This window comes from Nyctibius grandis, chromosome 6 (genome assembly GCF_013368605.1).
Source record: "Nyctibius grandis isolate bNycGra1 chromosome 6, bNycGra1.pri, whole genome shotgun sequence".
NCBI lineage: Eukaryota > Metazoa > Chordata > Aves > Nyctibiiformes > Nyctibiidae > Nyctibius > Nyctibius grandis.
In genome coordinates this window covers 42,471,900-42,484,802 of record NC_090663.1, presented here as the reverse complement: position 1 = coordinate 42,484,802, position 12,903 = coordinate 42,471,900, and the positions used below count along the sequence as shown (strand labels likewise).

The 12,903-nt window shown below is 38.9% G+C and overlaps 1 protein-coding gene across 1 annotated transcript in view; it reads right to left on the bottom strand.

The window, feature by feature from the left end:
- The window catches only part of GPM6A (glycoprotein M6A), a 29,393-nt gene extending 19,712 nt beyond the window's left edge, over window positions 1-9,681 (bottom strand). Inside the window, exon 1 of the mRNA XM_068403262.1 lies at window positions 9,592-9,681. Within this exon, the coding sequence (XP_068259363.1) occupies window positions 9,592-9,681 (90 nt within the window). The remainder of the gene's footprint in view (window positions 1-9,591) is intronic.
- Window positions 9,682-12,903: the final 3,222 nt, after the last annotated feature.

The following is a 12,903-nucleotide window of genomic DNA, read 5'->3' as shown; positions in this document are numbered from 1 at the left end:
GCATGGTCTATACATGGGAACAAGACAATGAAATGTAAACTAGAAAGCAGAAATAATATTCTTATAACTTCTCTAAACAGATGTGTCACTCAAAGTGAATGCTCGGCTGTCAGAAATAAGAATATGTGTTCTTTCCTGATTTGTTCATAATGGGGCTTGAGAAGCCTATGAGAGAATCAAGGGGTAGGGACCTTCCTCTCTCGTTTGCTCTCTTGCCAAGCAGTGAAAATCAATAACATGGCTTTTAATCAGCCAGGAGATTCTAAAAATGTGACCTTAAATGTTAAACATCTTCTTCTGAAAGAAGTATTGATAAAATACTAAGTCTAACCAGCTTAATTTGAATGCTAATCATTATGCACAAGTAAAAGGATATGAGCAGTGAGGGGATAAATTCACAAGTTTCCCTTTTTCTTCCTGGGCAAACAATGCCAAAAAAACATTTATAATGATAACTGTGAGTTTATAAGACATTCAATAGGAAGATGCAGTTGATATGAAGAACAAAAAGCTGTATATGGTTTCTGTGGATTTTGGAGATAGTAACTTTAAGTGGGAGAACTGAAAAACAAGCAGGCTAGAAAACATTGGGAGTGGATAAAGAACACATCTTTGACCACAAAATCATGAATTTATGATAATGTCATTGACATTCACAGGTTTAAATAACTATAAAAAGAGTAAGATGTCTAGATGCAGTGAAAAAGAACAAGACAGCCAGGTGAAAACAAGGTTCAGGAAAAACTGTGATCATCTGATGAAGCATTCAAGTTAAAACTGAGAAGAATCGTCTGAATGTGGGGTAAAGAAAGCTATTATCTTGAACGATTTATGATGGTTCAGAATAGGAAGGTAAAGCCCATGGAGAAAGTGTAATGGCTCCCACAGTCAAGCACACTTTGGAAATGTATGACAGCACATTTTCATGAAAAGAGTTTCATGAAAAAAATACTACTTATTGTCTGATCTTACATGCCAAGGAAAAATTCTATCCTTGATGTGAAAGACACTCTTACAGCACAATCTGAAGCAAAAATATTTTGTCCAGTTTACCACCAACAATAAAAATTCTATCAGTGAGCAGCAAGACCAAGAGAAGCTGAGAAGCTGCTGGCAAGGCATATTACAACATCTGACACACTCCTCTATTACAGGAAGCAATGAACACTGCGGTCAACAAAAGGGCTGTGTATAAAACACATGGTAAGTTATGTGAGAAGTGATCAGATGAAAGAATGATTTTACAAGTGTGATATCCCTGAGAAAATCTGGAAGTATAAAACAAAGAAAAATAAAACAACCTGACCAGATTACAGAAATAAGACAGATCAAACATACAGTCAGCATCTAGAGACAGATATTAAAATAGTTTCTGATCTCACTGGAAAAGATCTCTAAAAGTATAACAAATAGAGGAAAAAAAAGATAGTAACTTGCATTCTTCTTTCTTTTTAAGAAACCGTATGTATATTAACAATGTAGTTGGGAGACTAACGGCATAAAGATAAGAGATTGTCTTAACCACTCAGCTGAGTTCTGAAGTATTGCTAGGGCTTGTCCTTCCTATTTCAAGAACAAGCACAGAAGATTACAAGGAAACCAGTCCTCTAAAAACATTCCAATACTGGTCTAGTATCCAGAGATAAGATGACTTCCAGAAACCTATAAAATCATTAATATGTTTTATTTTATTTACTAACTCCAGCAGTGTTTAGATAGCAAATGTTATTCACCTAAACTCCAATTAAAGGGACCAAGCAGCATACATCCCACTAAATTTAGATAGTTGACTGAAGTTCTTAATATAAAAGAACTAACTTAAAAGACTTGAGGGTTGTTCTCTTTGCAGAAAATAGGACAGTCACTTGCAGAAAAATTTAGCTCATCTGAGAAAGTCTCTCTAATCTTCTCTCTCCTTTAAGTACTGAAGGAGCGTAGGCCTTTCTTTTGGCAACCTTAGGGACATTCCTAGTTAAGTGGGATACATGTGTGTCACAATATATTCCCTCTGAAATTAACTTCTCCATCATCTTCTGGGTCATTTGTGGCAATAATTCATGATTGTGGATTTTAACTATGCAGTCTGAAAGGTCAGACCACTGTATGAATCTCACCTTCCCCATTTCCCATGTCAGTGAAACTACTTACAGCATTCACTACTTAACATGTATGGGCACAAGAGTTTTGTTAGATGTTTTCCTTATTTAAGATTGGATTAAATGATTCTAGACCCATAAGTATATCTAGTGTCTTACAGAGAAGGTTCTTTACTTCTCATAAACGAAGAAGCAGTGGTGTGAAGCATTCTGCATTCCTCAGACACAGCAGTATGCAATCAGAAGGAAGGCCTCTCTGTCTGTCAGATCAGCATTTTGCCTTCAGAATATCCAGATATGGTATCTGATTTTCAGACATGAGAGCTTCATTTCTAGCAATCAGAAATGATGCATCTATTCTGGGTGGGAGAGCCAGCTGAGCCTGCACTGAACTCTATTCCTCCTGTTACACAAAGAATCAAATGTCAATATGATGCAGTTTCACTGCCTCTAGAACAACTGCTCTGGTAAGGGCAAGATGAACCGACAAGTTCACATCCCTTAGTGATGGTTTTTCAAAACATTTATAAAGCTTCCATGGTTTTCCTTGCAAAATAAAATCTGGAAATATTTTAGAAAGTTCAAGTTTTAGTTTAAGTACTCAAGAAGCATGGGTCAAATAGTACATAGGTATTCAGGTAGCTAAAGTAATTTTCAAAGGCAGAAAAATCCCTTCTTTCACTCATCAAAATGAAAAGTTCCTAAATACTAAAGATACAGAAGATATATTAGTCAAGGGTAGGTAGGTGCATAGGTTATATTCTCCTCAATTCCTTCGGTGTTAGATAAAATTAGGGAAAGGACTATGAAAATACAACAGATTAATACATGGCTAAGGGACTGGTGCCGTTGGTGGGATTTTGGATTCTTTGACCATGGGGTTGCTTTCATGGCACCAGGCCTGCTTATGCCGGATGGGGAACACCTGAGTCAGAAGGGGAAAAGGGTTATGGCCCAGAAGTTGGCAGGGCTGATCAAGAGGTCTTTAAACTAGGTTCGATGGGGGAGGGGGATAAGATCAGGGCAACCGCAAATGAACCTAGGGGCAACAGGCTTGCATCGGGGACAAGACCGTTAGCCCAGCTGAAGTGCATTTACACCAATGCACGCAGTATGGGCAACAAACAGGAAGAGCTAGAAGCCACTGTACAGCAGGAAGGTTATGATGTGGTTGCCATCACAGAAACATGGTGGGATGACTCTCATGACTGGAGTGCTGCTATGGATGGCTATAAGCTCTTCACGAGGGACAGGTGAAGCAGGAGAGGCGGTGGGGTAGCGTTGTATGTTAGAGAGTGCTTGGACTGTGTCGAAATTGAGGAAGATGATGAGAATGACAAGGTTGAATGTCTATGGGTAAAGATCGGGGGGAAGGTCGGCAGGGCGGACATTATGGTGGGAGTCTGTTGTAGACCACCCAACCAGGATGAGCAGGCAGACGAGGCATTTTACAAGCGGCTGTCAGAAGACGCCCGGTCGCCGACCCTTGTACTCGTGGGCGACTTCAACTTGCCGGATGTCTGCTGGAAATACAACATGGCAGAGAGGAAGCAATCTAGGAGGTTCCTCGAATGTGTGGAGGACAACTTCCTCATGCAAGCGGTAAATGAGCCCACTAGAGGAGGGGCCCTGCTTGACCTGTTGTTTGTGAACAGAGAAGGACTAGTGGGAGATGTGAGGGTCGGTGGCCGTCTTGAGTATAGTGACCATGAAATGTTAGAGTTTTCGATAGTGGGGGAAGTAAGGAGGGGCAAGAGCAGAACTTCTGCCTTAGATTTCTGGCGGACAGACTTTAGCCTGCTTAAGAGGTTGGTGGACAGAGTCCCTTGGGAGTCGGTCCTGAAGGGCAAAGGAGTCCAGGAAGGCTGGACGTGCTTTAAAAAGGAATTGCTAAATATTCAGGAACAGGCCGTCCTGGTGTGTAGGAAGACAAGCCGTTGGGGAAAAAGACCGGCCTGGTTAAACAGAGAACTTGGGCTAGAACTTAAGGAAGAAAAGAGAGCCTACTTGCTCTGGAAGAAGGGTCGGGCAACTTGAGAGGTCTATAGGCATGTTGCCAGGTCATGTAGGGAGAAGATTAGAAGGGCCAAAGCTCAATTAGAGCTTGATTTGTCTGCTACAGTCAAAGATAACAAAAAAAGTTTCTACAAATACATTAACAGCAAAAGGAGGGTCAAGGAGAGCCTCCACCACTTGCTGAATGAGGAGGGTAGTGTAGTGTCAGGGGATGAGGAAAAGGCAGAGGTGCTCAATGCCTTCTTTGCCTCGGTCTTTAATGTCAAGACCGGTTGTCCTCAGAAGACTCGGCCCTCAGAGCCTGAAGTTAGGGACGGAGGGCTGTGTGAACCCCCCATAATCCAGGAGGAGATGGTTAGTGACCTGCTGTGCCAACTGGACACCCACAAGGCTATGGGCCTGGATGGGATTCACCCCAGAGTAATGAAGGAACTGGCAAATGAACTTGCCAAACCACTCTCGATTATCTACTGGCAGTCCTGGTTAACTGGAGAAGTTCCAGCTGACTGGAAATTAGCAAATGTAATGCCCATCTACAAGAAGGATCAAAGGATGATCCAGGGAAATACAGGCTTGTCAGCCTGACCTTGGTGCCAGGCAGGGTGATGGAACAGATCATCCTGAGTGCCATTACACGGCACATGCAGGACAATCGGGGCATCGGGGCCAGCCAAGATGGATTCATGAAAGGCAGGTCCTGCTTGATCAACCTGATCTCCTCCTATGACAAGGTGACCTGCTTAGTAGATGAGGGCAGGGCTGTTGATGTAGTCTATCTAGACTTCAGTAAGACATTCGACACTGTCTCCCACAACATCCTTCTAGGCAAACTGGCTGCCCGGGGCTTGGATGGGTGGACTCTTTGATGGGTTAAAAACTGTCTGGATGGCCGAGCCCAGAGAGTGGTGGTGAATGGGGCAAAGTCCAACTGGCAGACGGTCACTAGCGGTGTTCCCCAGGGCTCAGTTTTGGGGCCGGTGCTGTTCAATATCTTTATAGATGATCTAGACGTAGGAATTGAGTGCACCCTCAGTAAATTTGCAGATGACACCAAGCTGGGTGGGAGTGTCGATCTGCTGGAGGGTAGCAAGGCCCTACAGAGGGATCTGGACAGGTTAGATAGATGGGCCAAGACCAACGGCATGAGGTTCAACAAGAACAAGTGCCGGGTCTTACACTTGGGCCACAACAACCCCATGCAGCTCTACAGGCTGGGGGAAGAGTGGTTAGAAAGCAGCCCGGCGGAAAGAGACCTGGGGGTGCTGATCGACAGCTGGCTAAAGGTGAGCCAGCAGTGTGCCCAGGTGGCCAAGAAGGCCAATGGCATCCTGGCCTCTATTAGGAATAGTGTAGCCAGCCGGTCTAGGGAAGTGATCGTCCCTCTGCACTCGGCACTGGTGAGGCCGCACCTTGAATACTGTGTCCAGTTCTGGGCCCCACACTTCAAGAAAGATGTTGAGGTGTTGGAGCGAGTCCAGAGGAGGGTGACCAAGCTGGTGAAGGGTCTGGAGGGTCTGACCTCTGAGGAACGGCTGAGGGAGCTGGGATCGTTTAGCCTGGAGAAGAGGAGGCTCAGACGTGACCTTATTGCAGTCTACAACTACCTGAAGGGAGGCTGTAGCGGAGTGGGAGTCGGCCTCTTCTCCTGGGCAACTAGCGATAGGACAAGAGGACATAGCCTCAAGCTTCGCCAGGGGAGGTTCAGGTTGGACATTAGGAAGAATTTCTTCTCAGAAAGGGTCATTAGACACTGGAATGGGCTGCCCAGGGAGGTGGTGGAGTCACCATCTCTGGATGTGTTTAAGACAAGACTGGACATGGCACTCAGTGCCATGGTCTAGTTGCCATGGTGGTGTCAGGGCAATGGTTGGACTCGATGACCCCAGAGGTCTCTTCCAACCTAGTTGATTCTGTGATTCTGTGTCAGTGCAGCTTAGAAGATAAACCTCTTTCTAAAGCCTTAACATGTATCTCTTAAAAGGTAAGATACAAAGAAATAGTAATACAAGTGCCAGGATGAAATCTTTATCCGATGTTTTCTCAATTAAAAAGAACTGTTTTCCCATTTCACAGCATAAAATTTTCATAGGAGTAAAACTTTTAAAGTAAAAAATCCTCATTTTTGTTTCTTTCTTCATTTTTTTATTGTCTCTGTAAGCAGACATTCTAAAACAAGGTGTAAATGTGGCTTTCCATGATCAAGCTAGCTGAATATAAATAGGAAGGGTATTAAATCACAAATATAGAAACAGTGTCACAGCTGGATTCAGGCCTGTCTCCCATTCTTCACTAATCATGCTGCAGCACAATTATATATAACTGTTTACTTAATTCTCTAAAAGCATATTCAGGCATTGAAAAATGAAGACTAAAAACACAACCATCCCTCCTCGAATGTGGCTGGCATTGTTATGCTGCTTTTGTCTTACTTTTCACAGTAAATTAATTCTGAAAATGCTGCCAATGATGAGGCTCTCCACTGCCACTTTCACAGGCCCTCTCTCAGATCTGAGAGGGTACACTCCACAGCAGCCCTGGCATGACTTGGATGCTAAGCCTCTGAATGTTCATATAGGCTGATTAATCAACTATACAATCACTGGAAAGGTTAGGTTGAGTTACTTCTTTTTCTATTACTTCAGGTGAAAAAAATTCCTTTTGCCCATGTAGAGCTAGAAAGTGAGCTAGCCATACTGAAGGAGGGAGGTCAGGAAGGGCACATGAAAAGTTTCTGTAGGTGTTGGCTTTCAGTGTTCTTAAAAGCCTGCTTTTCAAAGAATATTTTGATAAGAAAGAAAAAAAAGATGTTACTTTTCAGACTTCCAGTGAGAAATATAGGTTGTCCGTACAAAGTTAAACCAAGATTTTCCTCCTTTAATTTTTTTGTTGATTTTTTCCCCTCCATTTTCCTAATAGGGTTAGTCACAGATGTAATAAATACGTTTATGCAAAATATTAATGAGAAATAATTGGTGACCTAATCTTCATTTTCAGACTTTAACATGCTAAACTGGTATTTAGAAATGCATCAGCAAATCTGATGTGAAATCATAGTCACAACTGGATTTTTACAAAGGTATTCTTGATGTGGAGCTATTTTTGTTGTTTTAATTCTTCAAAACAACAACAATCTTGTGTGTATATTTCTGTTAGTATTAAGGTAATGCTAAAAGAAAACAACTGTTTAGTCTTTGACAGCTTAGATTTTAATATTTACAAAATTACAATCTCAAAATTTTGCACAAAAACGCTTTCTTGCAACATGTAGTATCTGCCAGTCCTCTTCAATAGCATTATCTCATTTTGGCAACTGTACATAACAAAATCTATTACATTAAACTTGCATAGCAATAGAACAATCTGGGCTTGACACACAGGGGTACTGATTAAGTTCAAGTTACCTCTCCAATCATCTTTTTGTTCTTAGAATTTATTTCTCCATATCATTGCATGATTTAAAGAACTGAATAAATTATAAACATATCGCTGCTGGACTAAAATATTTCCTAATTCCAAATGTTTTTTTAAATGTAAATTGTTATTTACCCCTTAATAATTTTAAATATGAGATAATCAAAACAAACTGAGTCAAAAAAGGTATGCAGTTTTAATTAATAAAAATACTGTATATACTGTCTTACTCTCAAACCTCTAGAGCCCAGAAGCAAAAGCCAGAATAATAACCAAGAATTGCTCCAGACATTTGTATAGCAATCTTACTGATATATCATCAGAATAAGACAAGCAATCAAACTGCAGATTTTTTTTCTTTTCCAGGGAAAAGAAAAAACTTCCACTAACTTCCAGAATAATAGCAACAATGTATTTAACACAAAATAATTGATGGCTTATTTTAATTGTGATCATAAGCAGGATACAGCCTTAACCTTAGCTGCACAATGTATATGAACCCAAGGTTTCTTAAAGTAAAACACAAAAATTACAAATTACTGATGAGGCAAGTAAAAAGCTGAAGGTATTAATTTAATGAATCATTAATAATAACAGTGATATTAACAATACAATAGATGTTTAACTGTTCATTTCTTCTAGATACATACTGCAGAATTACAGTTTATACTGCAAGGGCATCAAAACTGTGAGAGGATGCAGCATTGCTCTGCTGCAATACTGAGGACAGGCATTTATGGGAGCTGTGAAGAAAAAATAATGTTCTGAAAAATTGCTACTCTATACAGAATTTGAACTAGCTTAGTAGGTTCTCAGTGAATATAAATTAGAGATTTCTTTCCAGGAGATGAAAGCATTGTCAGTATAAGTAATGATTGTACTTTATTTAAAATGTTCCCCATCTTTATTTGTATATTTATCTAAAGGCTTTAAAACAATTCTTAGTCAAAGTGCCAATATCACACAATGACATTAGACAGGAACAAAAGAAAAAAAAAGATGAAAAAGCAGCATTACTGTGGATCATGTTACATCTATGTAAGGATGGCATACATGCTATATTCCTCAATTTCCAATGCCTAGATTATCTGTGTTCAGTTTAACCTTAAATATCAGGATATCTAAAACACTAGTTTTGATAGTCTTTAGTGTGACTGGAAGATATTCTCTATTGCCTAGATTTGTTCCTAGTCTGTATTACAGTTTAATAAATGTTGATATTTGTAGGAGGGTATAATGGGAAACCCTCCCCTGGCTATTGTTGTATATATCAGTTATTGTAAATATAGTATAACATTAAGTGTACCTTAACACCCAGATCTACCTGGCTATATTTAATAATTTATTTTTCATCAGAAAATATGATTTGTTGATACTGGTGGTGTTTGCACAAATATCCAACTCCAACAGCTACCAAGTGTCCAGGCCTCTTACCTTAGATGCAGAAAGGTCAAACACCAAAAAAGTTACTTACTTGATATTGAATAACAATTTTAAAATAATCACAGTTCAAATAGTCAGTAATTTTAGTATGAACAACCTCCATTTATGTCCCAGTACAAATCAGAATTTTTTAAATCTAGATTTTCCAGGGTCATAAGCAAATAGTGTCTCTAAACCATAGATAATGCAGGAGTAAATACTGGGCTGTTTGCCATTTAAAAACAAAACAAACCTGATGACAGGTCTCAGCTTGTCCCAAAGAAGTATAGGCAAGATTTCTAAAATAACAGTGAAAATATTAGTAAAAAAAAACATTTCTTGCCCAGTACAGCAGAAAGCATTACACACTGATGGTTCTGTCCCAAAGAGCATGTTGCCGAGAATAATCTTTCCTATTCAACTGGTGGAATTAATTGCTCCTAAATAGCAAGAGTTATTTAGCGTTTAACCACTATAAAGAACATTTCTAACGCTCTGTTCTCCTTTGATATGATTTTTAACCAGTAAACTGAGGTATCAGAAAATATTAAAGAAACACAAACAAAAAATAAACATTACAAGGCACTACAAATATACAAAACATGTTGAAATTGTCATAAGTACAAAAGCTTTCTTAAGTACTTACCCAGGCACTGACACATCTGCCGCAAGTGGTGATTTTGAAATCCCCATAGAGATCCTTGATGGCACCAGTTGTAAAGAATCCCTCCACCATCAGCAAAATGCCATATACAAAGAACGCAGCTGCTACACCATATATCACATACTTGAAGATGTCAATCCTGTGTTGGAACAGCAAAAATTATTTATCTGCATAAATATTTAAAGCTGACTCTGAAATTTCAGGGTGAGATAATCAGACCCACTAAACCTCAAAGTTTCTACATTGGATTCAGCTTAAGTGCTGATGTGCTATAATGACAGCTGAAGCTGAGGACAGGAGTGAACTTTGGAACAAAATAGCATTGATATAAGAAACATTGGGCCGTTTAATTCAATAAAATGTAAAAATGGATCTGTGTAGGCAAGAAAGTGCAATTTGTCAGAATAATTTAAAAGTCGGTTATTTTTCATTTTATTTTTCCTCTAAATAAAGTGGCAAATAAAAAAGAAGAGAAAAAGGAAACAGGAACCTGACACATCTCCCAAGTAACACATTGTATACAGCACTTAAGTTATAGAAAAGAGGTTTTGTCACAATCTTCAATATACCTTTCTACATGTCAAGTGGTTCTCAAGCTGCAATGCCAACCTGTCCTATCTTCTCCTCATTATTATTTTTCCACTTAGTCTCCAAAGGACAAAGTGTCTGACAGAATAATAAAGTCATCAAGAGCGATCCCTAACTTCAAACCAGAAACATGTTATTACGAAAGTAATAAGGTCAGATCGTCTGGCATTCTTCTGTAATGGGGCTTTAAAAACATCATTTCACAGACCCAAACTTAAGAAATGGAAGTATGGCTTACAGTGGAACATGCAAAATCCTAGAAGGCTCAATTTATTACAAAGAAGTTTACCTGGGTTGTCATGTTGCTGTCCTGTCCAGCACTGTCTAGAAGTTCAACAGTGGCTCAAGTAGACTCTGCCTCCTGAATGTTCTCTCATGACCAGGGTTTGTGAAAAGATGTTTGAAAGCATCTCTATGCTCTAAGTGTTTTGTCTAAACTTGGAAACATTCCTAGTGACCATTGCCTTGGATCAGCAGGTTTCAATGTTTGCTACTCAGACTTCTCTAAAAAACTAGCCACACTAAGCTTCCAGTTTATCTATGATACAGCAGGAGTTGTGCGACTCTTTAGAAAATGGTAATACACAGGTTTAAGATGTTAGTAAGTTCCAGTCATACGGTCCAGACCAATATAGCAACAGCTCATAACAAAGTATGACAAAAAATAAGCCAGAGACCCATTAGGATCTGCCAGATTAATTTTGACATGCACCAAACTACCCAAACTGGACGTTTCTCAAGACATAAATATTAATACCTTTATTGTTACAAAAAGAAATATTTAATGATAACATTTCTTCAGGATCACACTTTTTATCATTACCCAAAGAGAATTCTCAATACATGTTTTACATGTACAATACAATAACAAAGCTCGAAACCCAACTGAAATATCTTTGAGTTTGGGTGGTTTTAAAGATATTCAAAGTCAGATTCAAATTTACAGTTGATATTTCAGACGTGTGACACTGTCTACAACTTCACTGAATGTATCTTAAGCTTGCATTAGACTCATAAAAATGCCATTAAACTCTTGACCTGGCTGGGGGTGAGAGAAGTATTATAAATGAATGCTTTTGGCATATATTGTAACATTTTTCAGCAGGCGATAACCGAAGGGTTCTGGGAACGAGACAGGATATGTTCTTCCCTAGCATTCCAATAACAAAGCCTTCTGAGCCTTTTTCCACATCAGCTTTTCTTTCATACTCAAGTGAAAACTAGGGTAAGTCGATATCTGTATGGAATAAATACATTAACTATTCAAAATGTTGAAACAAATTTAATGCTATAGACAGTACTAGTTGCTGCAAAGATGACATTTTAATATATATAATTGCTGATTGCACTGTAAAAATCCAACTTCCCTAATTTTACAGTAATTCAGACAGTGTAACATTGTTTTAACAGCAAAATGATGTTTTGAGCCTATCTTGTAATTATTGATGAAAATAAACTTACAAGAAACAGATAGCAACCTTGTGACTATTCCATAATATCTCTTCCAATTCCTACATTATACACGTTATAAAATTGTGACCTCCACCAGTGGCTGAAGTGTGGGAGTTCTGCCAGCAGAAGCTCCTCACAGACCTCAGTGTGCTCAGTGTTGTAGAAATTACAAACTATCATCGCCCTAAAGAGATTAAGGCTTTTGGGAAGTCCAGAGACTAGTTCAGCCCTTGCAACAGCCCTTTAAACCATCTGTGCTGAGCCACCCACTGAGCTGCTTGCATCAAAAAGCATACTAAAAGATCTCTGCTTTTTCCTCAGCCTTATGTATAACTAAAGGAATAACTTTCACTTAAGCATTCTACAAGGAAAAAATATATATAGCTATACACTAGCCAAATATAGAAATCAATTTCTTCCTCATACACTCTCTACAGAGAGAAGTAGTAAAATCTCTACTGATCAGACTACCTGAGATGAAATAGCCAGATTACTCAAAGGAGAAAGGATCTTGTATAATGCAAAGAGTAAAAGTATAAACAAAAATTGTGAGACAATCATTCCACTACCTCTTTAAAAGTCAGATGGAACTGTATTGCAATGTAACTACATTTAGTGTGTGCTGTATTTAAAGAAAACATATTACAGCAGAAACATATGTATATAGTTTTGAAGATAGTGTGCGTTCTAAATTATTCTGCAGCATCTAATAAATTTCACATAAACTTTGATTTTCCAATGAAATTATAATAGATAATAAAATATAGGCCTTGTAAAATGGAGATTGCCTTTCTTTAAAACAAAATTTGATTCTTTGTGGATGAACTCAGGGAGATTAATTGCCATCTGTGTTTCAGCAAAGTCTCAAATGCTGCAGACAGAGCACAAGAGCAACCAGGGAGGTAGAAGGAATGGCAGAAGGGGTGATGAACATGAGCCAATGGGCAAGGTGGGTAAGGACAAAGAAAAAGGACAAACAGGGCTCGCACTTGTGTAGGCTGGAATGGAAGGAAAGAGGTGGGTAAAGGAGCAAAGGAAGAAGAGACAAAATTATAAAGATAAATTTTGTACTCCTGACAGGATTGAAAACATACATGTTAGGTGAAGACTAAAGCTACATTAAATGAGAAGAACAAAAAGAAATCTTGCATGCCTATTCACTAAGTGTCCTATTGATATTATATAATGACATAATTAAAGTCATGAAACATTTCTACTAAAAGGCAGTCAATAAAGATTGCGAAGATAAACCTA